Source organism: Rhinoderma darwinii, chromosome 11 (genome assembly GCF_050947455.1).
Source record: "Rhinoderma darwinii isolate aRhiDar2 chromosome 11, aRhiDar2.hap1, whole genome shotgun sequence".
NCBI lineage: Eukaryota > Metazoa > Chordata > Amphibia > Anura > Rhinodermatidae > Rhinoderma > Rhinoderma darwinii.
In genome coordinates this window covers 87,897,945-87,925,532 of record NC_134697.1, presented here as the reverse complement: position 1 = coordinate 87,925,532, position 27,588 = coordinate 87,897,945, and the positions used below count along the sequence as shown (strand labels likewise).

The following is a 27,588-nucleotide window of genomic DNA, read 5'->3' as shown; positions in this document are numbered from 1 at the left end:
CTTTTCTAAATAATACCGCTCATGAATGCTCGTTTTCCCGATAATTGCCCCGTGGAAAAGGGCCTTAAAGAGGCTCTGTCACCAGATTTTGCAACCCCTATCTGCTATTGCAGCAGATCGGCGCTGCAATGTAGATTACAGTAACGTTTTTATTTTTAAAAAACGAGAATTTTTGGCCAAGTCATGACCATTTTTGTAGTTATGCAAATGAGGCTTGCAAAAGTCCAAGTGGGTGTGTTTAAAAGTAAAAGTCCAAGTGGGCGTGTATTATGTGCGTACATCGGGGCGTTTTTAATACTTTTACTAGCTGGCCGTTCTGATGAGAAGTATCATCCACTTCTCTTCAGAACGCCCAGCTTCTGACAGTGCAGACACAGCGTGTTCTCGAGAGATCACGCTGTGACGTCACTCACAGGTCCTGCATCGTGTCAGACGAGCGAGGACACCGGCACCAGAGGCTTCAGTTGATTCTGCAGCAGCATCGGCGTTAGCAGGTAAGTCCATGTAGCTACTTACCTGCAAACGCTGATGCTGCTGCAGAATCAACTGTAGCCTCTGGTGCCGATGTGTCCTCGCTCGTCTGACACGATGCAGGACCTGTGAGTGACGTCACAGCGTGATCAGGCAGAAGCTGGGCGTTCTGAAGAGAAGTGGATGATACTTCTCATCAGAGCGCCCAGCTAGTAAAAGTATTAAAAACGCCCCGATGTACGCACATAATACACGCCCACTTGGACTTTTGCAAGCCTCATTTGCATAACTACAAAAATGGTCATAACTTGGCCAAAAATGCTAGTTTTTTAAAAATAAAAACGTTACTGTAATCTACATTGCAGCGCCGATCTGCTGCAATAGCAGATAGGGGTTGCAAAATCTGGTGACAGAGCCTCTTTAAGTGTATGATGTTTAGAGCTAGTTCTATTGTTTCAGTGACAAATAAGCAGCATCCGTTGTCTAGTAGCCATTCACCCCACACAAAAGCTACACTTCATACAAGATAACCAGCAGTTCCGGTCCCGGATTTATACCAGAACACAGAGGGTTTAGTATACAGGCAAAACTTCATTAAAAAATAAATTAATAGTGTATACAAAAATCCAAACCGGTATATTCATTGGAAAATATATTAGAAATGTATTTTACACAGTGACTGAACTTATTAAAATAAGCCACTGGCCCTTCAACCAGTTAAGAAATGAAACAGATGACGACTTGATGAAGCTTGGACAAAGCAAACCTAAAATAATAAAAACTCTGTAGCCGTGTGCTGCTGAAGAACGGACGCGGCTCAAATACACCAGCTTATATAGAAGAGGGAAGAAGGGCCGATCACGGCTGACTGTCCCACATATGGAACGTGTGGCCTCTAGAGCACTCCGCCTTTACAGACACACCTGACCCAACAAAGAATTTTTTAAAGTGTGTAATTCGTCCATCACAATCCTCTTCAGCCGAACATCGACAGGATTTGAGTAGTTTGTTCAAGCAGCTATCAAAAACAATATATTTGTTTTCGGAAAAATGATCCTGAGGGCCGAGTGCCTCTTGAATGTCTGTTCCTGGACAATCTACACCCTCATGCTTGACCTTAGGGACGCCTAGACCTTTCTCCATGTTCTTGACATCTTGTTTGGTTAGAGGAGTGCCTGGTTCCTTTGTATATACTTCAGTGCCCAATTTACTAAAATGTGAGGATGAATCAGAAGTTCTAGGTACAGAAACGGTAGTCACACTTGGGTCCTTTACACAGTAGGAGCCTTGTGCCATATTTTGGCCTTCTAGTCTACTCTGAGGTAAAATGACAGAACTATCTGCTTTTGGCGGCAAACACATTCTCAAGTGCATCGGTTCTGTTCGAGTTAGTTCCTCCATTGGAGAAGATTCTGCCCCCAGATCTAATCCTGCAGATGACATAGAGGCGTCTTGATGAGATGATCTAAAGTCTGGCCGACCATTACAATGGCACTTAAACCGTTTACATTTTTTGGTTTGAACTTCCTTGTGTTTTATGACAAAATTTGGATCTGTACAGGTTGACTTATGTCTCTGACCCGGGAAGTACTCGGTGTTTGTGCCCACTGTTTGGGTTTCTTTCTGTACTGGTAAAGTCACTCCTGGTTCAATGAAATTTTTTGAAGTCTTCATGGGAGAAAGAACCTGTACCGATTTCTTTTTTTTCTCTATAAGCATTTCGCTAGCCAAAGCCGGGCTCTGTCCTGGAAATATACTAGAGCTGGTGGAGGGTTTAAGAAGATCTGGCTCTATTTTGATAATTTTTAGGGGAATACCCATTACTATTGACGTGGGGATATCGCTATCATTTGTATCTGCCCAAGGCCGAACAACTGGTGCCGAAATCCTCACTCTTTTTTTCAATGAGTTAATGCCAAATGGATTCTCTGGAAATATTGTAGGTAAGGCATCCTTTTTCAAAGAGGTGATCATGCCCCTTTGATAATAACAATCCATTGAGAAATGTTGAGAGCATATGCGAAATGAATCGGTTTTCTTCCCTTCTAGGACTTTTCGGGAAAAATCATCTAGGTCGCCAAAATCTTGTTTTGTTTGAAGCAACCAAGCCTTGATGATGGCAAGATCATTTGGGAAGGAGTGAAGGATGACATTGAGGTCTTTCTTCTTCCAAGAATATGAACAGCCCTTGACGATGCACGACGGCATTCTAGCCTAACATAAATAAGCATTAACGTTAGAAAATAGATTTGGAAATGATGATTAAACAAGATAAAAGGGGTTGTGAGGGCATGGGGCAGTTTTTCAAACCGATGAACTATCCACATGATAGGTCATCAGTATATGATCATGGGGGTCCGACACCCGGACCCAGCACCAATCAGATGTTCCGCCTACAGGATATTGTGCAGTGGTCGTTGCCGGAAGCAGATGGCCCTGTACACGGTATAGGCCGTGCTGGCTTACTGCAGCTCTGCTCCTATACAGTGTACAGGGCCATCTGCTTCCAAAACCCGGAACGGCTGATCAGTGTGGGATGCGGGTGTCGGACCCCCACCGATCATATACAGATGACCTCTTCTGTGGATAGGTCATCAGTATGAAAAACCGCCCGTGTCCCCTTTAAGTAAATAAAATACAATATTACATTAGGTAAGCATGGGTTTAATTAATACAGACTCTGGCAATATTTATGGAATCGCCACAATTAGAGGATGTTTACCAAGTTTTCACACTGATCGGACGCAAAACAAAATTTAAATTGCTGAACACTGTGAAACATACTTCAAACTAAATCGCAATTTTTACTTATCACCATAAATTTTCTGTGCGGATTCTCGTTTGGCTTTTCAATGTGTAAATCCTATTTCCTTCAGCCGATTTCTTACACTTCTGTCACAAACATCTTTAAAAAATTACAAAAAAAAGATATTACAAAATTTCTGTTTCCGCCCATTTGTTTTGTTGTGCGTTTGCCATTTGAGACATATTGCTTGGAGTTTTCGTTCCGGACGCTTTGACGTCTTCCTTCCAAATTTGACTGGGAACAAACAAACGTCTTTTTGCCACACGCCATGTCGGATTTCCATCTATGAGGAGTTTTATAGTCATTTGCATTGTTTCTCTCGTTAAGGCCATGTTTGCTGTCAATTAGCCAAGAGTTGGTTAACGTCTCCCAATTCACTGCAGACTAATTAGCATTTTTTAGACTTGTGTCTGTATTAGTTTTAGAAATGCAAATTACAAGGCGATTCCATAATTTTTTTCCTCAACTTGATGGGGAAAAAATATGCCAATTAAAAAATTTCTAATGGTCAGTACTGTTTTCTGCACTAAATATCCAAACATTTGTGTCCAGCCAAATATCACAACAGATCGAAAGAATCAGCGAAGTGACAAAAAAAATATTTAAAACAAGCAGCTGAGCGAGTGTAGGAGGTTGGAGCGAGCATTGGTTTAAAGTGTGGAGTGTCCAAAGTGTGAGGATCCGTCACCAGTTTAGTAATGCCCGATCCCCTGGATAATCTAATATTTGTGGTCACACTGACAATTCTAGTGAAAATTGTTTCCCAAAAAGATTTTAAAAGTTATGAGCTTTTTTCTGAATATGTAAAGGAGGCTATACTAGAGACGTCAACAGCAGCGATTCTCCTGAGGTGGAGCCTGCTCACAGCCTCTGACGCCGTCCTATCAGCATGAAGCCGCTTCACACAGTGTGAGAGACTGAGGCTGGAGGGAAGGGGGGGGGTCATTTCATATAACCATATCTCCGGCTGTGGACCAGCTAGAACAGCGGTTCCGGTGGCGTATGAAAGAGGAGATTTTAATCTTTCATGACACCTGGTAGTTCGAATGACAACAACCAGAGATATCGCCAATTGAAAACAGTCGGGAATGGAGGCTGTATACTATATGATGTGCTCTAGGTACAGGAAGAAAGAGAGTCTCCGAGGGGCGCTGCTACACTCAGGATAACATACAGACCCGTGAAAGGTAATAAGTCACGAATAGGATGTCATTGATGAAAAGAGGTTTATTGCGGATAATGGAGGCTACGCGTTTCAATGCCGCACAATAAACCTCTTTTCATCAATTACATCCTATTCGTGACTTATTACCGTTCACGGGTCTGTATGTTATCCTGAGTGTAGCAGCGCCCCTCGGAGACTCTCTCTTTCTTCCTGCACCTAGAACACATTATTTGCGGTCTCCTGTTGGATCACCGGCATTGAGTCTTGGCAGCAGCAGCACACACACACACACACACACACACACACGACTAAGTGCCTTTTATCATCCTTTACCAGGTTAGTAGTATTTCATCCAGTTTACTACATTTTACCTGAGTGACCTGCACCATGTGGCGCCGTGTTTTTTGTTCCTTTTTACCTATACTATATGATCACACTCTGTTGCTGGGTAGGCAAGGGGGAGAAGCTGTATGCTGATTGGACAGCATCATACAGAAAACGTCACCTCCTATTTGCCAAGTAAATCCAAATGAGCATATTTACAAAAACGCTCATAACTTTGCAAATAAACGGTTTTTGGAAAAAAATTATGCTGTAGTTATCAGCATCATAGAGCCGATTAGATTAGTTAGGAGATAGGGAATTAATAAACTAGTGACAGATCCCCTGTAAAGGGATTGACCGCTTTAGGAGAATCCTCAGTAATGCCTTGTAAATTAGATTTTAATAAACTCTCTAATATTTCTTTATCTTGAGATCTGTGCATTCACAAGTCACGCCCTCGTCAGGACAGCTGTAACTTCCAGCCGCCCGCCGTTCACATCCATAATCTGGCCACAGATGGAAGACCATGTGACCGGACACGTTACTCTGCTTCCAGGAAATGATCACATGTGCAGTGTGTTACTATGGAAGATGCAGAGTAACGGGTCTGGTCACATGCTTCTCCATCGGCAGCCAGATTATGGATGGGAGTGGCCAAAAGACAGTCGTCATAACATGAGGGTGTGGCTAATGAACGCACGAAACCGGCACAGAACTTCATTAGACATTAGTACGTTTATTAAAATCATATTTACAAGGCATTACTGAAGATTTTCATTAAGCGGCCAATCCTTTTAAGATTGTCACTAGAACAAATTGTTGTTTGGGGTCTTAAGTGTATTTTTTTACCCCCACGAGTTAAGGTCCTATTACGCGGCCCAATGATCGGGCAAACGAGCGTTCATATGATGCCCTGTGATCTGTTTGTTTAAGCAGCATTAGAGATCATTGCCGGAAGCACATCGCTCTTGTAAACAGGGAGACGTGCTGCCGACATGATGAAAACATGGGAACAAACAATCGGAGGCTCCTTGCGAAAGGAGCAAACAAGCACCGATATCGGGCCGTGTAATAGGACCTTTATACCTGCTGTTCTGTATATTGATTTTATATCCTTATTAGACACCATGAACTCCATTGCTGCCAATGCTACAAAGCGTACACCCTGTGCCATGTATTCTCTCCTTGAAGAGCCGTTTGAGGGACCGTACTGCTGTGCAGGGTGTGTGAGAATTGTCCATCTAGAAGCCCAGATCCTGAGCAAGTACTCGCTGGGGCGGACGGCAGAATGGAGTTTCAGGTTAGCTGGGTAACAGAAGGCAGGGCAGAGGGAAGAGAGTGTCAAGGAGGCTAGTCTAGATCTGGAACACCCCAACAAGTTTGCCAAGTTGGCAATCAAAAGGGACGTCAGTTCAGGAGTAACAATCAGGGGAATGTCTGCTCCTCTAAGGAGGGGAATAGGAGCATTGGAAAGGCTAGACAGGTCCTGGTAGTGGGATTACTATTGAGGGAACAGACGGTTAAATCAGAGACAACACACAGAGAGGAAGGGGGAGCTCCTTCCCACTGGAGCCTGTTTTGATGAGTCACCACAAGAACGGCCGCTCCAAACTTCCGGGTCCAGACGACAGGGACTGAAAACCTGCGATCCTTGCAAGTTTGGAAAAGAAAGTTCATTCATTTCAGAAAAGAAAAATAACAAAATATTATTTTCGTCAGACAACCCCTTTAAAAAGGACACCTGCTTAATATGGCAAGAAGCGCAGCGCCACCTTAAAAACACTAAAATAGAAAAATATTGTGTTCTACAGGAATTAAGTACCGTGAAAGACAGACCCTTATTTCTAATAATTAAGGATTCTATCAGAACTGGGTCTGTTCCACAGGACTGGCACATAGCAAATGTACCAATATTAAAAAGGGCTCAAAAAGTGAACCCAGAAACTATAGGTCGGTAAGTTTAACCTCTGTTGTGGGTGAAATGTTTAAGGGTTTTCGAAAATATGCTATTCCCGAGTATCTCAATGCAAATAAAACAGTTAACGCAGCATCAGTACAGGTTTATTAGGGATGGATCCTGTCAAACCAATCTGATCAGCTTCTATGAGGAGGTAAGTTCTAGACTGGACCTGGGTAAGGCTGTGGATGTGGAGTATCTAGACGACCTGGGTAAGGCTGTGGATGTGGTGTATCTAGACTGGACCTGGGTAAGGCTGTGGATGTGGAGTATCTAGATTGGACCTGGGTAAGGCTGTGGATGTGGAGTATCTAGACTGGACCTGGGTAAGGCTGTGGATGTGGAGTATCTAGACTGGAACTGGGTAAGGCTGTGGATGTGGAGTATCTAGACTGGACCTAGTTAAGGCTGTGGATGTGGAGTATCTAGACTGGACCTGGTTAAGGCTGTGGATGTGGAGTATCTAGACTGGACCTGGGTGAGGCTGACGATGTGGAGTATCTAGACTGGACCTGGGTGAGGCTGTGGATGTGGAGTATCTAGATTGGACCTAGTTAAGGCTGTGGATGTGGAGTATCTAGACTGGACCTGGTTAAGGCTGTGGATGTGGAGTATCTAGACTGGACCTGGGTGAGGCTGACGATGTGGAGTATCTAGACTGGACCTGGGTGAGGCTGTGGATGCGGTGTATCTAGACTGGACCTGGGTGAGGCTGTGGATGCGGTGTATCTAGACTGGACCTGGGTGAGGCTGTGGATATGGAGTATCTAGACTGGACCTGGTTAAGGCTGTGGATGTGGTGTATCTAGACTGGACCTGGTTAAGGCTGTGGATGTGGCGTATCTAACTTTTCAAAGGTGTTTGATACTGTGCCGCATAGAAGGTTGGTACATAAAATGAAAAGACTGGGGGGGGGGATATGTGTAATTGTGTTAGTAACTGGCTAAGTGATAGGCAGCAAAGGGTGGTTATTAATGGTACATCCTTAGAATGGGTTGTAGTTACCAGTGGGGTTCCACAGGGGGCAGTACTGAGCCCTTTTTGATATGTTTATTAATGACCTTGTAGAGGGTTTACAGAGTATAATTTCAGTATTTGAAGATGATACTAAGCTCTATAAAGTAATCAGCACAGAGGAGGATAGTATAATTGTAATGACGGGGTAGGGAGACAGACAGGTGAGCCCTAATATACCCGCCACTCAGTCCCTGCCTACTTGCACGGCTCATCCTATTCGACAGCGTACAACTAGGCGACTGTCCCTACGCTCAATATGTGCACGACAGACAAACAGACAAGGGTACACAGAAGCTAAGGGAAATGGGGCAGTTGCCCACGGCAACACCGTGAGCAACAAGAGTAGTGAACGAGCCTAGTCAAACCAGGAGTGTACGAGGTACCAAACACAGAGCAGGAGCGTAGTCAGTAAAGCCAGGGTCAAAATTAAGCAAGGTCAATAATAATAGCAGGAACAGCAGAGCCAGGAAACAGGAAAGAATCACAGGCAGAGACCAGCAGGAAATGAAGTTATAAATAGACCGAAGGCGGGAGCTAGGACCGTCTGGCCAGGCTGTGATAAGTTCTCCCACTCCTGAGCCTACCAGCCTGAGTGGTAGCAGATCGAGTCACTCTCAGACTTAGGAGCAGGTGCAGACTGATTAACCAAGGGAGTCAACACAGAAGCTGTGTCTGGCAGATCATTTACAGTACCCCCCCCCCCCTTTTATGAGGGGCCACTGGACCCTTCTAGGTGGACCTGGCTTATTGGGGAACCGAAGATGGAACCTCCTGAGCAATACCCCAGCGTGAACATCCCGGGCGGGTACCCAAGTCCTCTCCTCAGGCCCGTATCCTCTCCAATGGACCAGATACTGGAGGGAGCCTTGGACCATCCTGCTGTCCACAATCTTGGCCACCTCGAATTCTACCCCTTCAGGGGTGAGAACAGGGATCGGAGGTTTCCTCAAGGTAGCCAACGGGGGGGGAGCAGCGTTTCAGTAGGGAGGCATGAAACACGTTGTGTATTCGAAAAGACGGGGGTAACTCCAGTCGGAAGGAGACAGGGTTAAGGACCTCAATGACCTTGTACGGCCCTATATACCGGGGAGCAAATTTTTTGGGCGGGACTTTAAGCCGCAAATTTTTTGGAGACAGCCACACCAGATCCCCGGCCACAAACAAGGGGTTAGCAGAACGTCTTCTATCTGCCTGAGTCTTTTGTACGCCCTGGGATGCCTCTAGGTTCTTCTGAACCTGGGCCCAGACTGTGCACAGTTCCCGATGAACGACATCTACCTCGGGATTGTTGGAACCACCAGGTGAAACGGAGGAGAACCGTGGATTAAACCTAAAATTACAGAAAAAGGGGGAGACCCCTGACGAGTTACTGACCCGGTTATTAAGGGAAAATTCGGCGAGGGGAATGAAGGAGACCCAATCATATTGACAGTCGGAGATAAAACACCTTAAATATTGTTCTAGAGACCGATTAGTCCTCTCGGTTTGGCCATTAATTTCAGGATGGAAGGCCGAGGAGAAGGACAGATCAATCTCCAACTTTTGACAGAAGGCTCTCCAAAACAATGAAACAAATTGTACCCCTCTGTCAGAAACTATATTGACAGGAACCCCATGGAGACGCAGGATGTGTTTGACAAACAAGGTAGCTAACGTCTTAGCAATGGGTAGTTTCTTGAGGGGCACAAAAAGGCACATCTTACTGAAGCGGTCTACTACAACCCACACCACCGACTTGCCTTGAGATGGAGGCAGATCGGTGATAAAATCCATGGAGATATGGGTCCAAGGTCTCCGGGGAATGGGCAAAGAACATAGTAAGCCCGCTGGTCGGGACCTGGGAATCTTGGACCTAGCACAAATTTCACAAGCGGCGACATAGGCCTTAACGCCGAAGGACGGATATATCCGTCCTCAGCAGCTGCTAGTTCGCGCAGGACGGCGGAAATATCCGTCCTGTGATGGCGCGGGTACGGTCACTGTACCCACGCGATTAGCGGCAGGAGCACGGCTGTTATACACAGCCTGGCTCCTGCAGCAACTGACGGAATCGAAGCGCGCTCCGATTCTGGCAGTTTAACCCATGAAATGCCGCTGTCAATAGTGACAGCGGCATTTAATGTGTTTGACAGAGGGAGGGAGCTCCCTCTGTCACCCGATCGGCGCCCCCGCAAACAAATCGCAGGTCGCCGTCGGGTTTCCATGACAGCCGGGGGTCTAACATAGACCCCCAGGTCTGTCTTCCTGGGGCAGGAAGTGAGTGACGTCACAGCGTGATCTCTCGAGAACACGCTGTGTGTCTGCACTGCCAGAAGCTGGGCGTTCTGAAGAGAAGTGGATGATACTTCTCGTCAGAACGCCCAGCTAGTAAAAGTAGTAAATACGCCCCGATGTACGCACATAATACACGCCCACTTGGACTTTTGCAAGCCTCATTTGCATAAATACAAAAATGGTCATAACTTGGCCAAAAATGCTCGTTTTTTAAAAATAAAAACGTTACTGTAATCTACATTGCAGCGCCGATCTGCTGCAATAGCAGATAGGGGTTGCAAAATCTGGTGACAGAGCCTCTTTAACGTCTTTAGGCAACCCAGGCCACCAATAGTTTCTGGTAATGAGGTGCTTGGTACCCAGGATGCCTGGATGGCCAGAAAGTGCAGTCATGATTTTCCCTGAGTACCCTTAGCCGGGATTGCAGGGGTACAAACAACTTGTTCTCAGGAAGGTTCCCGTGAGCTAAAACTTGATCAGCCGCAATTTCGGAGACTAAGTCAGAATCAACAGAGGAAATTATTATACCTGGGGGCAAAACACAAGCAGGATCTTCCTCCGAAGGACGGCTGGCCATGAAGTTACGCGACAGTGCGTCAGCCTTAATATTTTTAGACCCAGCCCTATAGGTGACCACAAAGTTGAATCTAGTAAAAAACAACGCCCATCGAGCTTGTCTCGGATTTAGCCTCCGGGCAGATTCTAGGAAAACCAGATTCTTGTGGTTGGTAAGGACCGTTACCTGGTGCCTAGCCCCCTCCAGGAAGTGGCGCCACTCTTCAAATGCCCATTTAATGGCTAAGAGTTCGCAGTTGCCAATGTCACAGTTACTCTCAGTGGGCGAAAACTTCCTGGAGAAGTAGGCACAGGGACGAAGATGGGTGAGGGACCTGGTACCCTGGGACAAGACAGCACCCACTCCCACCTCGGAGGCGTCAACCTCCACGATGAATGGCTCCATTTGGTTAGGCTGAATCAGCACTGGGGCCGAGATAAAGCACTTCTTCAAAAGCCTGGACCGCCTCTGGAGGCCAGTGGAGGAGATCAGTACCTTTGCGAGTAAGATTCGTAAGAGGCTTAGCGATGACCGAGAAGTTAGTAATAAATCTCCTGTAATAATTACCAAACCCCAGGAAGCACTGTAACGCCTTCAGGGAGGCAGGTTGGACCCATTCCGCCACAGCCTGGACCTTGGCGGGGTCCATGCGGAATTCATGAGGAGTGAGGATTTGACCCAAAAATGGTATCTCCTGCACCCAAAACACACATTTTTCGGTTTTAGCAAAGAGTTTGTTTTCCCGAAGGGCCTGGAGCACCTTCCTGACATGCTCAATGTGGAAGGACCAGTCTTTGGAAAACACAAGTATGTCATCAAGGTACACTACAAGAAACACCCCCAGGTAGTCTCTTAAAATCTCATTTATGAAATTCTGGAAGACCGCGGGAGCATTACACAACCCAAAGGGCATGACGAGGTATTCGAAATGACCTTCGGGCGTGTTAAACGCAGTCTTCCACTCATCCCCCTATCTGATGCGGATAAGATTATAAGCCCCCCGAATATCAAACTTAGAGAACCATTGGGCCCCCTGAACCGGATTGAAGAGATCAGGAATCAAAGGAAGGGGATACTGGTTCCTTACAGTGACCTTATTCAAGTTACGGTAGTCAATGCATGGCCTAAGACCACCATCCTTCTTCCCTACGAAGAAGAAGCCAGCACCTACCGGAGAAGTAGAGGGGCGAATGTAACCCTTGGCCAGGCATTCCTGGATATACTCTCTCATGGCTTCACGTTCGGGACAAGAAAGATTAAATATCCTACCCTTAGGGAGCTTAGCTCCTGGTACCAATTCGATAGCGCAATCGTATTCTCTATGAGGAGGTAACACTTTGGAGGCCTTTTTAGAAAAAACATCAGCGAAGTCCTGAATAAACTCAGGTAGAGTGTTCACCTCCTCAGCGAGAGAAACCAAATGAATAGAAAAACAGGACGTCATGCATTCATTACCCCATTTGGTAAGATCCCCAGTATTCCAGTCAAACGTGGGAGATTATGCAACTGCAACCAGGGAAGGCCTAAAACCAAATCGGACGATAATCCCTGCATCACCAGTACAGAGCACTGCTCCAAATGCATGGAGCCAACAAGGAGTTCAAAAACAGGGGTATGCTGTGTAAAATAACCATTAGCAAGTGGAGTGGAGTCGATACCCACTACCGGGACAGGTTTAGGCAAATCAATCAATGGCATAGCTAGAGACATAGCAAATTCCACAGACATAATATTAGCAGAAGACCCTGAATCCACGAAGGCACTGCCGGTAGCAGACCTACCACCAAAAGAGACCTGAAAGGGAAGCAAGATCTTATTAGGTTTCATATTTACGGGAAATACCTGTGCGCCCAAGTGACCTCCCCGATGGTCACTTAGGCGCGGAAGTTCTTCCGGCTGCTTATTCTTACGCCTAGGACAGTCGTTCACTTGATGCTTGCCATCCCCACAGTAGAGGCAGAGACCATTCTTCCTGCGGAGCTCTCTACGTTGTTGGGGAGACACGGAGGCCCCGAGTTGCATTGGTTCACCTGAGTTTTCCGTGGAAGAACGAAGCAACGGAACCTCGGGAGCCATCATGGGGGAGCCAGAGGAGAAAGCACAAAAACGTTCAAGTGGTCGTTCCCTGAGATGTCGGTCAAGACGTACCGCTAAAACCATAACCTGATCTAGAGAGTCAGAAGAGGGATAGCTAACTAACAGATCTTTCAGGGTGTTCGACAGACCCAACCTAAACTAGCACCTTAAGGTAGGGTCATTCCACCGAGAAGCTACGCACCACTTCAGAACAGTACTCCTCAACAGGTCTCTTACCCTGACGTAAGGTCACCAGCTGACTCTCGGCAAAGGCAGTCTTGTCAGTCTCGTCATATATGAACCCGAGAGCAGAAAAAAAAAAAAGATCAACAGAGGAAAGTTCAGGGGCGTCATGAGCCAAGGAGAAGGCCCATTCTTGGGGCCCGTCCTGGAGCCGGGACATAATTATACCCACTCGCTGGCTCTCAGAACCTGAGGAGTGGGGCCTTAGACGGAAATAGAGCCTACAACTCCCCCGAAAGGAGAAAAAAGTCTTCCGGTCCCCTGAGAACCAGTCAGGCAACTTGAGGTGGAGTTCAAGAGGTGAGGTGGGGGGCACTACCAGGGTAGCATCATGCTGGTTGCCCCTCTGAGCCAGGGCTTGGACCTGTAGGGAGAGGCCCTGCATTTGCTGAGCCAGGGTCTCAAGGGGGTCCATAGTGTGTCAGGGACCAGGGTAGAAAAGGTATATACGCCTGTGATTATGTAATCACGGGGTAGGGAGACAGACAGGTGAGCCCTAATCTACACGCCACTCAGTCCCTGCCTACTTGCACGGCCCGTCCTAGGCGACGGCGTACAACTGGGCGACGGTCCCTACGCTCAATATGTGCACAACAGACAAACGGACAAGGGTACACAGAAGCTAAGGGAAATGGGGCAGTTGCCCACGGCAAGACCGTGACCAACAAGAGTAGTGAACGAGCCGAGTCAAACCAGGAGTGTACGAGGTACCAAACGCAGAGCAGGAGCCTAGTCAGTAAAGCCAGGGTCAAAAATGAAGCAAGGTCAATAACGATAGCAGGAACAGCAGAGCCAGGAAACAGGAAAGAATCACAGGCAGAGACCAGCAGGAAATGAAGGTATAAATAGACCGAGGGCGGGAGCTAGAACCGTCTGGCCAGGCTGTGATAGGTTCTCCCACTCCTCAGCCTACCAGCCTGAGTGGTAGCAGATCGAGTCACTCTATCAGACTTAGGAGCAGGTGCAGACTGATTAACCACGGGCGTCGACACAGAAGCTGTGTCTGGCAGATCCATTACAATAATATTACAGATGGATTTGGGGAAGCTGGAGTTTTCGGCAGACAAATGGCAAATAAAATTGAATGTAGATAAATGTAAGGTTATACACTTTGAGCTGAGGATACAAATTTTACAATTAAAATAATAAAACACTGGGTAAGACCACCACTGAAAAAGATTTGGGGATATTGGTGGACCGTACATTCATCTTTGCCAGTTCCAGGCAGTTGATGCCAAGGCAAATAAGGTCATGGGATGCATCAAGAGGCCTAGATAATTAACCTGCAGAAATCGGAAGCCCTCAATATTTATTTACTGCAACCGGCTCTTCTTTCCTTAGCAGCTTCCTTCCCGGTTAAGTGGTCCCCATCTACCCTACCATATCTAGGGGTTCACCTAACCCTGCGTACGTCTGGACTCTATCAGGCCAACTTCCCTCGCCTATTGTCCTCGGTTAAAAAGGATCTGGATAGATGGACTCTTGGCACCTTTACTTGGTTTGGTCGCTGCTCAATATTATAGATGAATGTTCTCCCTGGGATTCTTTATCTGCTACAGGCCCTGCCCATCTATGTTCCTCGGTCCTTCTTCAGGGAATTTGCCTCCCTCTTCTCCAAATTTGTGTTGAACAATAAACCAGCCAGAATCTCAAAAGTTGTTACTCTAAAAGACAGGGGAATTGGATTACCTGATATTCACGCATGCTACAGAGCTACTCCTCTCACTAGGCTAGTGGTTTGGCATCGTAATGCCGATACCAAACTTTGGGTACCATTGGAATCACATTTCTGTTCTTCACCTCTTCATATCTTACTCTGGCTTCCCAATTTCTCTTTGCCCTCTCCACCTCACCCCACCATCTCGCCTACCTTGGCAATAATCAGAAATTCTACTGGGATCCAACTTCTACCCCATCCTTCCCCGTTACTCCCAATATTGTGCCATCCTTCCTTCACACCGGGCCTATGTGATCCTGTTTTTCAGAGATGGGCGTCTTCTGGCCGATATCAGGCCAACCATTTTTTGATAGGTGATTCTTGACCGACATTGGAATCTCTCGCTTCCACACTTGACACATGTCCTTTGTGATTTTGGAGGGCAAACCAGCTCCATCATTTCCTTGTCTCCCTTCCTTCCCCTGGCTCCCTTTCCTGCTCCGACACCCCATTGGAAACCCTCTGCTCTGGAACGGGTCCGGTGCGGCATGCCCTGTCCGCTATCTATGCCATGTTGGGCTCCCCCTTGACGCGGCCTCCGCCTCAGTTTGTGGGCAAGTGGGAGCGGGATTTGAATTTGTCTCTTTCGGACTCCCAATTGACCAGAATATATGATTTAACGTATGGGTCGTCAATTTCTAGTCTTATCCAAGAGGCCGGTTACAAACTCTTATCTCGATGGTACTATGTTCCGTCTAGACTCCATGTTATGTTCCCCAATGTCTCATCTCTTTGCTGGCAATGTGGGTCTACGGAAGGGACCCTTCTCCATACCTTCTGGGATTGTTCAGTGTTGTCTCATTTCGGGCAGGAAGTCTGGAGAATAACCTCCTCTTTTTCGGACCATACCATGCCTTTTACTCTGGCCTTTTTCCTGCTTCATCTCAGCGACATTCCTTTACCATTATACAAAAGGTCTATTCTTCGACACTTAGTTAACAGTGCTCGAGCTTGTATCACTGTCTTGTGGAAGAGCACAGAACCTCACTCTCTCCGACTCGGGTTTCATAAAATAGAGGAACTTAAAACACATGGAGGACTTTACCTCTCAGTTGACTAATAGACCTGGCAGCTTCTCCAAGACATGGTACCACTGGATTGTCTATCAGGATTCTCCAGAATATCGGACCATCATGGCCAGCTAAACAGTGACTTTTGGACATTTTTTAATTGTGTTGTAGATCCTGTGCCTATGTGTCGTCGTCCCCCCCCCACACTTCTCTTTTTTCTTTCAAGAGTAGATTGTCCGGGGGGGGGGGGGGGGGGAGTGGTTACGAGCGATCAGACCTACGGCGATCAGATCTAATGGAAAACGAGGTTGTCATGATCGGACAACTCTTATCAGCCCACATATCACTTGGCTAATATCCCTCTACCACTAGGTTTAATCAGAGATCTATGTGGAAGTGTAAAGCAACTACAGACGGGTATTCACGTAATCAAGCAGTGGTATCGCTACACACGTAACACCATAACTCACCTCAAGAGAATAGACGCCTGCGAGGGATTGTGGCCAACTCCACCGATGTACAAGTGGCTGTGACACAAAAAAACACAAATGCTGTAAAACGTAGAATAGATAAAAATATAATAGTACTATTATATTATTGTCTTATTTATCATGGCAATAAGAATAGCATCATGTCCATAATGATAGAATTCTGTAAAAAAAGAAATATAAAAAGATATAAAAATTAATAATGACATAACAGCAGTAATACAACCTCAGGCCATGTCCGAACTCTATGGATTCTGTCCGGATTTATTCGCGGATCCCACACCAGAATCCACAGGCTGCTCTATTGTTTCCGGTTAAACCGCAGACACCTTGACGGAAACCCATTAAAGTCAATGGGTTCCGTCGGCCACTAGTGATGTCTGTGGTGCAACGGAAGCGGCGTGTCCGGTGTTTCCATTGCTACGATGGGGCAGAGCAACGGCAATACCAAACGCAGACGGGCTCTGTTCACATCTGTGTCGGAGGCGCCATTAAGGACCTCGCAGTTCCGGTAAAAAAGATGCTGGAAGAAATAGCGCGGCATGTCATACACCCTCGCAAAAACCCGACAGAACCCATTAAAGCCAATGGGTGTCGTCAGGCGCCGTTAGTGTCCCTGATGCAATGGCTCCGGCACTTCCTTTTTTTAAATTCTTCTGCTCCTATGACTGAGAGACTAAAGCCCCGTTCACACCTGCGTTCGGTATTTTGTTGTTCTGATCCGTCAGGGAATAACCAGAAGCGCCGGTTCCGTTGCACCATGGACACCACCAGCAGCCGTTGGAACCCATTGACTTTAACGTTCTCCGTCAGTTTTCTGTCAAGGTGTCCGTGGTTTCTGGAGGAATCTGCGATGGAGGCCCCTAATGGAGATGTGAACTAGGCCTTAGCAGTGAGCCGTTACCTAGGGAGTCTGTTTGGTCACATGACCACAGCTGAACAGAATACAGCACTCGTACCTCTGAATAGTAATGTCGGCCCCTCCTTACATTTCTTAACCGACATGGAGGTTCAGCTTCCTTCCCCACCACTATATGCTACGTTATAAACGCTTAGACCGAGACGTCAACCAACGGAGCCGAACCGTTTACCTGGTCCTGACTGCCCCTCTACATGTAGTCGGGATTTGGCAGCTCCGCTGAGAAGATGCGGGGAAAGCAGCGGAAGTGCTTCATTTCCATAGCAACGGGCAGACCAGTTGCTGCAAGAAGTGACGTAGTAACTCTGTACCGGACATGATGGTGTTGGTATGCTGTCCTCTAGTCATGTTACTATAGCCACGCCCCTTTGCGCTGATTGGTTTCGTTCCAGTCAATCTGGTAGCGACGTCCTCTAGAAGGTGTAATCTCTACAAATTCTTTCTCGGCCGCCATTTTCTTGTAGCCCGTAGGCGGAGGACGATAGCAAAAAGAAAAAACATTAACCACTGGATATGTGTTAAGGTGACGTGGCAGGAAGGGAGGTCGCTGCCGCCAATTTGGGTTTGGGTCAAGAACACAGGAACTCAGAGGGGGCAGCCTGTAACCGGGCACAGGTGAGGGTACGCGTCACCTACAGCTTTGTGGGCATGCAGGAGACAGCTGATGGGTGGGGAATCCTGTCAATAGTTCAACTTTATTGACAACAATGTTTTACGCAAATTACAAGATACTTCTGCTCAGTGGGGTTAATGTCTTCACCAGTTTATTCTGGTTCTGTGGGATTTATTGGGGTTCCCATATTTTTAGCCCCTATTTTATATATAACAAGGTCTTATTTATTGGAGTCCTTGCTCCTTATTTTTATTAGGGTCCAAAATATTTACTAGGAATTTGCGTCCGTTCACACAGAGTTTTCTGTTAGTCAGACAAGGCCCGGTTCACACAGAATTTTTTGGCGCTGATTTTGACACGGAAACCGCATTGAATTCAGCACCAAAAAAAATGCCCCAAATCTCCCCTCCCCCCATTGATTTCAGTCGGAGGCAAAGGCGTTTGTCTTTCCAGGGCGGCTTTTAAACGCTCGTGGGGAAAAAAAATAAAAAGTGCCATGCCCTTTCTTGGAAGGATTTCCGCCTCTATTCATATCAATAGGCAGAAAAAAAAGGCGAGGCTCATTTGGAGCGTTCTTGCCGTGGTTTTTGACCAAAAATCGTGCAAAATTTTTGCATTTAATTGATTTAAAAAAAAAAACACTGCAAAAATGTGGCAAAATCTGCCTCAAAAATCCAATTTTGAGGCAGACTTTGAAATGGCAGCGTTTTTTTTGCCGCGCTTTTTTTAAGCCTTTCTTTTAAATGAAACGCGAAAAACATTTTTTTTTGGTAAAAAAAAAAAAAGCCACATTATTTTTCTGCCTCCCATTGAAACCAACGGGGGGCGATTTGGACCCCCCCCCCCCCAACAAGATGAAGTCAATCAAAAAATATCTTGAAGAAATTAAACTCAAACAAATGGCGTTCTGGAAAAACCGCAAAAGTGACAACAGCGCTAAAAATGTTTGATCATCGCCACTGGCTTTGTTTTTTCTTTTTTGGGATGGGGGGGGGGGTGGGGTTGTTGAAGCATTGACTCGCCAAGAATGATGGAAACCATCATCGCCCGACGGAACCCATTGACTTTAATGTGTTTCTTCAGGGTGTCCCTGTTCTGTCCCTTATATCCGGACCGTATGTTGGTTGTATTTCTCGGACCGACCACAGTTCGGTGGGCCGAGCTCCCGGCATTATAGTTATCTATGCCGCTAGGAGTCCCTCTCCGCGGGAAAACTGTCCCGTACTGTAATCATGTTTTCAGTACGGGACAGCAGTCCTGCAGGGAGGCAGAAGCAGGGACTCCTAGCGGCATATATATCTATGATTCTAGGAGTCCGGCTTCCCGAACTGTGGTCGGTCCGGGAAATATGGCCAAGACAGTCCGTCTGAATAAGTATATAAATGTTGATTGCCCGAGTTTTAAAGGGGTTGTCTCATCAGAGACCTCCCTTTTCAGGGAGGAGCCGCCGTTGCGAACAGCTTATCACTCACCCCCGGCATAGACTCGGCCAGCCAGATATTTCCCCTGCTGGGGAAATATTGTATTACACGGTGGCCATTCATATAAATGAATCCACTGGAAGAGGAGTCGCTCTTGCGGAGTGACTCTCCGTTCTGGCGCGCAGTCCGGGCATATGGACAGGGACTATCTCTGCATAAATCAAAATCCATTTCTATGTTGTGTGTAAAAGAACTGTCCGAGTCCAGTGCTCAACCCTGTTTTGTAAATAAAGGCATTTCCATTTCTACCGACAGGTGTCCACCCCCTCCAGGATCACAGTCCTTAGGATGGACAAGAGTCGCATGATTAGAACGATATTAAATCTCACCGTGGACATAATCTACCTGTTGACTGGAGAGGTGAGGGATTCCCGGCTGAGGTCAGAAAACCATTATGGACGTTGCTCATCCGTGACCGTTTTTTTTCTTTTTCCACCCCAGGAATATTGTGTTGTAAAACAGAGATCTGGTGAGCGACTATTTCCCAGCAGAAATGTTCATGTGTTATTGGGCTGGAACAGGAACCAGGACAAAAACCAGGGCAAAAACAATGAGCAGGAGATCCTAGAACTCGCCAACAAGATCATCCATCTGCTGACCGGAGAGGTGAGGACTACCGGGACGTTATATAGTGACACCCAAGGAAGTGTCAGGGTGATGACTGTATCATTGTGTGTGTCCGGTTCCTATAAGGTGTCACTGTCTATCTCTTCATAAAGATCAGCAGCTTCTATAAGGACCAGCGGGTTGTGGACCCTCTGTGCTACACCGCCGGTTTGACTTAGACAATGCCCATAGAGGTGGCCCTAATTAGCCTCCTCGGTATTCACCCTCTAACCCCCATACGGGGATCTGAACACGGCTGCGGGGAGACGACCAGGTCGCTACCTCTTGAGGTGGTCTGGGTGTGAGTAACAGGTGGTCCCGCAGACAACGGTGTAGTACATCGAAGGTACGGGCACTGGCAGATGATCCCTTGGCGTGGGTCAGGAGTCGCAGGTAGTAAGCCTCCGGCTCGTCTCGGATAACTGGGTACAGGCTGGCAGTAACTAGCAGGATGCAGAACAGCGGAGGGACCAGGTCGCTGGCAGGATCGGTACGTGCCGCCGGCATTACAGCTCGGTCTAGGCTCTATCTTGGGCAATTTTCTGTCCTATCCCGCAGTATTATTAAGGCTCCATTGTTCGTCGGTCACCTTATTAGATTATAATGGTCTTGAGTCACATTGAACAACTAGATGTCCGAGGACAAGTAGAGCGCCAGCTGTATGGTGTGACGTTACTGTTCTGTCCATGTCTCCACCTCATTTACATCTCTGCGTTCTCTCTCCCTCTCAGATCTCTATTAGTCTCACTGTTTTTGGTTGCGTGCCGTTTAGGATGAAGATTTGATTGATATTAAGGTTGAAGTTACAGAGGAAGAAGAAGAGTTATTTAGCAGTGGTCAGAAGGGTAAAGAGGAGGAAACGCCAGTCAGTATCAAAATAGGTGAATGATACAGTTCATAAAAAAAATCACGTTCTCTTTGTTCTGTCACAATTACAATGTAATCTTCTCCCAGGGTTGTAAAAACGAGCGCCGATCAACCACACAGCTCGCTGATCGGCGCTCGTTTGCTCCTTTACAAGGAGCAATGCTTGGTTACGTATGGGGACGAGCGCTCATTACTTTGATTGTTCGTCCCACTCCCCATACATTTACATCATGTGCTGGCGACTAGCAACCGTGTTTTCGGCCGCGTAAACTACCCGATCAGCCGGTGAACGAGCGTTTGCGTGTTCATCGGCTGATCGTTGCCCTGTTTACACGGATCAATAATAGTGAACGAGCGTTCATATGAATGCTTGTTTGCCCGATCATTGGCCCGTGTAAAGGGGCCTTAAAGAGGACTTGTCACTGGTCATATCATTTGAACCGGTTAACTGATCTGAATAGCGCTGTCTCCCTGATTCCAGCGCTGTTTTTCTTTTTTTCGTGGACCCCCCTGATATAGAGATATGGCCCACTGTTGTGTTGGCTCCCTATATGCTAATTTGCTGTAGTTAGCCAAGAGGGTGGAGCTAGTTTCCCTGCCTCTGATGCTGACCAATCAGCGCGAGGCAGCTTGAGGGTAGTTCACGCCTTGTTGGCTAACTACAGCATATAGGGAGCCAACACAACAGTGGCCATATCTCTGGAACTAGTGGGTCCATGAAAAAAAGAAAAACAGCGCTGGAATCAGGGAGACGGCGCTAATCAGGTCAGTAGACCAGTTCTAACTACATGACCAAGTGACCGGTACCCTTTAAGATGACCTCATGACAAGCCAGTTACACAATCCTGGTTAGATATGTCCCAAATGCACGGATATTAAAGTACTTTTATCTATTGTGATTAAATAAGGTTTGAAATCCATAAAGATCACCCATGTGTTCACGAACCACCCACATGTATGCCGTATATTCAGTCACAATCTGTCCTTTCTACAGATGGATCCCTCAGGTGTCCCAGTCCTCTTCATGCACGAGATCCTTCTGAGCAGAATAACAATGGCCCACAGGAAAAAAAGGTGGATGGAAATGAACAGAATGCATTGTGCGAGGCCGTAACTCCTAGTATTCTCATGACTTGGTTTCTCAAAAATGTCTACTACCCTAAAGTGTGGATGTAAAAGGGCATTAACCCATCGTCCGGATATCCCGACATCTGACACATTTAGTCCCAGTTTCAGAAAAGCAAAAAAATTGCCCAATTGGTTTAATATTTGGAGATCACAAATAACAGAAAGCGTCAGAAATGTAACGGTGTTCGCTACGGAAAAGATGGCAATTAACACAGGAAAACGGTTGTGTAACTTAAAAACGACAAAAAATGCCCCAAATCTCCCCATTTGATTTCAATGGGAGGCAGAGGAGTTTTCTTTTTCCCGGGTGGTTTTTGACCGATCAAAGGTATAAAAAAAAAAAAGCAGTTTCTGCGCCGCTCGTTTATAGGGTTTTCTTGCCTCGGTTTCAAAACGCCTAAGAAAAAAAACACTACAAAAGGGGCTGGCGTTCCAAGATCTGCCTCAAAAATCCCGAAGAAATTTTGAGGCAGAATTTTTCTAGCCTGTCAAAGACCCACGTGTGAACTTGCCCTTATGGTCAGTTCACACAGAGTCTTTTGATTTTGATGTGGAAACCGCGTCAGAATCGGCAGAAAAACGCCCAAATCTGCAGTGCTAGTTTCTAAGCTTTTTTTTTTTTCTCCGCAGTCCTTGCATCAGCGTCAATGGCCGTGGGCAAAAAAACGTGGGAAAAAAAGCATTAAAATTCTGGCAGTTCAAAATCTGCCTTAAAATTCCTGAAGGAATTTCGAGGCAGATTTTTTCATCCTACAAAAATTCTGGCGTATGTCTTGCTATTTTTGGATTCTAACATGTCCTCACGATCTCTCTCCTCACCTCACACGGCGCTCTGGAGGGGATCTCTCAGCATCTCCGACAGCCGATCCGTTTTTATCGGCCGTCACAAGAATGGCTTTCTGAAAAACTGGCGTTAAAAAATTAACCAATGACTTCTATGGGTGCCGTAAAAACGCCCAAAAAATAGAACTCGTAATATATGAGCTTATACTCCAGTTCGTGTAGGTTCCCGAGGTTTAGCTTAAGAACTTTGCATGGTTGATCCCAAGATGAGTAGTATTTCGGTGTCTCTAAACTAACCCTATAACAGACTTCATTTATTTTAGAGTATTTTATTTTATTTTTTTAAATTAAGGATGAAAACCTGACAATTTGCCAGAGTGAGGATAGAAGAGACACTTATGAGGATATTGGCCAGCTATGTAAAGAGGAGGAAATTCTCACGCATATCGTCACAGGTACCAGTAAATATATTCTTCTTGCTTGTACTAGATGTCGTGTTGGAGGTCAGAAACCGTCTGTGCGTATTATGTAACTCTGCTCCTCTCTGCATCATGTCGTGGTCTACTACTAGCCAATAGATTGGACTACATCCTAGTACACGGGCTCCGTTCTGGTTATATTTTATCTCCGTGACATAAGCTTGTACATGAGTTCTAAAACCTACATCACCTTGTTCAAGTAGTTTTGTATCTTCATATTCTGAATGTCAATTGTTTAACCATATATTGGATGTCTCTTTTAAGTTGCCTTAAAGAGAATTTGTCACTAGGTGATATAAGTTCAACTGGTGATGTAACCTGAATAGCACCGTCTCCCTGATTCCAGCGCTGTTTTTCTTTTTTTCCTGGACCTTCCCGTTCCAGAGATATGGCCCACAGTTTTGTTGACTCCCTATATGCGGTAGTTAGTCAATAGGGCGTGAACTACTCTCAAGCTGTCTCGTGCTGATTGGTCAGCATCAGAGGCAGGGAAGCTAGCTCCACCCCCTTCACTAACTACAGCAAATTAGTATAGAATGAGCCAACACAACAGTGGCCATATCTCTGGAATGGGGGGGTCCAGGAAAAAAAGAAAAACAGCGCTGGAATCAGGGAGACAGCGCAATTCAGGTCAGTAAACCAGTTCAACTTATATGACCAGTGACAAGTCCTCTTTAAATAAAGTTTTTATTTTGTTTTTTTAACTCGTTTTATTGAGAATTGTTGCATTAACAAGTATAAAACCCGTCATACATCACTGACTGTAGAATAAACCATATTGGAATAAAGGCGTGTAAATACATAAAGTCACATAATCAAAGCACTTAGATTACAATCCATCTCTCAAATGAATACAGGAATCTAGCAACATTGGTGCTGATAATTGTTTACATTGAAGATTGTGTGACCTTTAACAAAATAGATAAAACTTAAAACAAGAATGTAAATAAAGTAAAACAAAAGGGCACCTATATCTTCCACATCATCAGAGAAATCCAGTACAACCTGCTCAATGAGACGTATAATCAATGTGGTGCTCATCTCCGCTTCTACATCACAGTACCTGCTGGCTCAATAGAGGTTCACGGACAATGGGGAAATGTTCCAAATATCCCAAACCTTAGAAAACGTAGTATTCCAACCACGATTCTGACAATCTTTTCGTAAGGTATCACAGGATTGACCAATCTCTTCCATTGACAGATGGAGGGGAGTCGCTCATTCATCCAGTGTTGTGCTATCGTTTTTCGTGCTAGAAATTCGAGTTTCTCTCAAAAAGATTCTAGTGTGGTGTCTCCGCGCCTCCCCATCCAATATACCAAACAAACTTGGCACATAAAGGGATGTTTTCATGTAATAAGGAAGATAACAGGGATAGTATGTCCTTCCAAAAGTCCCTAATGAGGGGACGTGACCATATCATGTGCCAAAAATCTGCTTCTGGAACAGGACATAGCAAACAAATCTGCAGGAGGTAATTGTCCCATTTTGAATATCCTAACGGGGGTTAAGTATGCCTGGTGCACTGTACATAACCGGATCATTTTATTGTTTGCGGATGGAGACACATGAAGATGGGACTCCTAAATATCGCTCCAATCATCCGGTTGGATATTAGGAATCCATTGTTGCCATCTACTCTCTACAGAAAGTGGTGTGGAATTCACCGTTCTAGATAATAAGTGGGTATATAGAGTGGATATCAGTCCTTGCGGACCCTGTGATTTAAGAATGCCTATCAGTGGAAAAATAAACAACTTATTAGTGTACAAATATTAATATTTTCACTTTTTCCCTTCCAGAAGATGGACAGAACTGCAGAAATCCGCATGAGGAAAGTTATACGTCACCTTTGGACATTCTCCAGGGTTCTCGTAGCAGAACTGTCACCACCCAAGATACCCACCTTACTCCATCTCCTCCAAGTAACACAGATCTTTCTGAACAAAGATATATTCCCCCAAGGGACGAATATCCTAGAACCGTTACCCTGCAACAGGACAAACCTGAAGAAGAAAAGCCATTTTCTTGCCCTGAATGCGGAAAAGGATTCACAAAGAAGTCCTCTCTTATTAGGCATCAGTTAATCCACATGGGGGAGAAGCCATTTCTGTGTACAGTTTGTAGCAAGTCCTTTGCCCGTAAATCGACCCTCGTGGAACATAAGAAAGTTCATACCAGCGAAAAGCCCTACTCGTGTTCAGATTGCGGGAAGTGTTTTGTAAGGAAAGCAAATCTTCTAGACCACCAGAGGATACACACAGGAGAGAAGTCCTTTATATGTCCCGTTTGTGGGAAGTGTTTTACAAACAGGACTATCCTCGTGAGACACCAGAAAAGTCACACTGGGGAGAAGCCATTCTCTTGCTCGGAGTGCGGGAAATGTTTTGGACATAAATCTGTCCTGGTTAAACATCAGATCGTTCACACCGGTGAAAAACCTTTTCCGTGTTCGGAGTGCGGCAAATGCTTTACACAGAAAGGTAATCTCATGGAGCATCAGAAGATCCACACGGGGGAAAGGCCCTTCTTCTGCTCGTACTGTGGCAAATATTTTACCAACAAAGCTGTTCTTATGAGGCATCAGGTGACGCACTCCAAACAGAGGCCTTTCTCTTGCCCCGAATGTGGCAAATGTTTCATGCACAAAGCAAATCTGGTCAAACACCAGAAATCTCACATGGCCGAGACTCCGTGAGAGATCCAAAAACATTTTCCAAGATTCCTGGAGTTTTAGGTTGTTCATTTTTATCCGGTCTCTATTCATATCACCAGGAAGGTGATGGAAAACATTCCTAAGTCTCAAATCATCAAGAAAAAATGTCTTTTATATCATGCCTGGGCATTGAGTCCAGATTTTATATTCTTTATAACCCCCCCCCCCACCACCACGCACACACTTTGTTTGAGTCCCTATGAAGTCGGAAAGAACCGTCCCCGTAGGGTTCACAATCTGATTTCCCGATCTCACTCGCACACTAGAGCTTATTTTATAGGGCGGAAAGAAACGTATCTGCATTTTTTATTTATTTTTTTGTGGGAAGAAACCCATGCGACCTCGAGAGTAGACATTGCCCTCATTGGATTAAAAACCTAGGCCCGGTGACTACGAAGGTCCGAGAAAACAAAAATGTGTATCGATGCAAAAGTACAAGATTTTCTACGACAAGCCTTCATATTATGGGATATATGTTTTCATGCACGTCCCTTGCCGAGCATTCCTTAGTGAACTACTATCAATAAAGTCTTCAGACCCGTCAGATGTATTAGGCAGGGCCTAATGGGTATGTAGTACTGACGGGCAATAATACATTAATGACCACATGCTCCTTCTCATAGTGGGAAAAAAGAAAGTTTCAAAAACAAAGTAAATTAAAATAAAAAAAATGTAATTAAAAATACACTTATTGTGCAAAACTACTAAAATGTAAAAATAATATCCATATTTGGTATCGCAGCATTCTTAACCCCTTCAGGACTGAGCTATTTTTTGGATTTTTCATTTTCGTATTTCACTCCCCGCATTCCGAGAGCCATAACTTTTTTTATTTTTCCGTCAATAGAGCGATGTGAGGGCTTATTTTTTGCGGAAGGAGTTGTGGTTTTTATTGGTATCATTTATCGTTCCATATAATGTACTGGAAAACTGAAAAAAAAAATCTTTGCGGGCTGAAGTTTGAAAAAACTGCGATTCCTCAATTTGTTTTTTGGGTTTCGTTTTTACGGCTTTCACCGTGCAGTAAAAACGACAACTTCTCTTTATTCTGTGGCTCAATACGATTACGGTGATACCAAATTTATATAGGGTTTTTATATTTTACTACTTTTAGTGATAAACTTTTTGTAAAAAAAAAAAATGTTTTGTGTCGCCACAACTTTTTTTTATTTTTTCACCGATTGAGGGGTGTGTGGGCTTATCGTTTGCGGGACGAGCTTTTTATCGCTACCGTCTTTTTGTACATAGAACTTTTTGATCACTTTTGATTAAAAAAAATTAGCGCTAAGTTGACCAAAAAACACTGATTTTGCCGTTTTATATTTTTTATGGCATCGTAATAGTTCAGACTTTTACGGACACCAATACCGATTTTGTTAACTTTTTTACAGTTCTTTAGGGAAAAAAATGTGAAAAGGTTTTTTTTTTTTTTCAACTTACGTTTTGTATTTTTTTTTCACTAAACTTTTTTTAACTTTTTTTTTTTTTTTTTACACTCTCTCAGCCCCCCTAGGGGACTTGAACCAGCGATCGTTAGCGTATTGCAGTATAGTGTCATTTTTACAGGCATCTGTTAAGCCCTGCCACAGGCATTAGGCCCCTGGGCTGCCATGACAACTCTTTTCACCCCCCGATCTCACTGAAGGGGGGGGGCGATAAGCTGTCGGAGGGGGCTGCCCCTCTCTTTTCAACACCTCAGATGCTGCGGTTGCGATTGACCGCAGCATTTGAGGGGTTGAAAAGCGCAATCTCTGTTTCTGGCTGTTAGTCCCGGGTGTCAGCTGTAAAACACAGACGACACCCGCAGCATATGGAGCGCGCTTCAAACATCGCCCCCCGCACCCGGATGTAATAGCACATCTGGGTGCGCAAAGGGCCTAACGATCTGTATA

The 27,588-nt window shown here is 45.4% G+C and overlaps 2 protein-coding genes across 7 annotated transcripts; one reads left to right on the top strand and one right to left on the bottom strand.

Moving 5' to 3' along the window:
- Nucleotides 1–1,042: 1,042 nt before the first annotated feature.
- LOC142663728 (uncharacterized) lies at nucleotides 1,043–17,658 on the bottom strand. 6 transcript variants are annotated; one of them, XM_075842534.1, is made up of 3 exons: nucleotides 17,196–17,612; nucleotides 16,087–16,143; nucleotides 1,043–2,685 (listed from the first exon to the last, which is right to left on the bottom strand). In XM_075842534.1, exon 3 carries the CDS (start codon nucleotides 2,677–2,679, stop codon nucleotides 1,330–1,332), a length of 1,350 nt encoding a protein of 449 aa, XP_075698649.1. In that variant the 5' UTR covers nucleotides 2,680–2,685; nucleotides 16,087–16,143; nucleotides 17,196–17,612; the 3' UTR covers nucleotides 1,043–1,329. The 6 variants fall into 6 exon arrangements, 2 of the variants coding, with proteins under 2 accessions (XP_075698649.1, XP_075698650.1); XM_075842535.1 differs by lacking the exon at nucleotides 17,196–17,612 and adding an exon at nucleotides 17,064–17,157; XR_012851136.1 differs by lacking the exon at nucleotides 1,043–2,685 and adding an exon at nucleotides 3,140–3,376 and having other exon boundaries at nucleotides 17,196–17,658.
- On the top strand, nucleotides 17,483–27,061 carry LOC142663723 (uncharacterized). Its single transcript, XM_075842520.1, has 7 exons — nucleotides 17,483–17,638; nucleotides 19,373–19,477; nucleotides 19,559–19,723; nucleotides 20,496–20,604; nucleotides 21,585–21,664; nucleotides 22,854–22,956; nucleotides 24,783–27,061. Exons 2-7 carry the CDS (start codon nucleotides 19,406–19,408, stop codon nucleotides 25,676–25,678), a joined length of 1,425 nt encoding a protein of 474 aa, XP_075698635.1. The 5' UTR covers nucleotides 17,483–17,638; nucleotides 19,373–19,405; the 3' UTR covers nucleotides 25,679–27,061.
- The last annotated feature ends 527 nt before the right edge of the window (nucleotides 27,062–27,588 follow it).

Excerpts from the sequence above, each read along its gene's own strand:
- LOC142663728 (XM_075842534.1), bottom strand. The coding sequence starts at position 2,679 with ATGCCGTCGTGCATCGTCAAGGGCTGTTCATATTCTTGGAAGAAGAAA.
- LOC142663723 (XM_075842520.1), top strand. The coding sequence starts at position 19,406 with ATGGACAAGAGTCGCATGATTAGAACGATATTAAATCTCACCGTGGAC. Across the intron at positions 19,724-20,495 it reads TCCATCTGCTGACCGGAGAG|GATGAAGATTTGATTGATAT; the intron begins GTGAGGACTACC and ends CGTGCCGTTTAG. Across the intron at positions 22,957-24,782 it reads TCTCACGCATATCGTCACAG|AAGATGGACAGAACTGCAGA; the intron begins GTACCAGTAAAT and ends TTTCCCTTCCAG.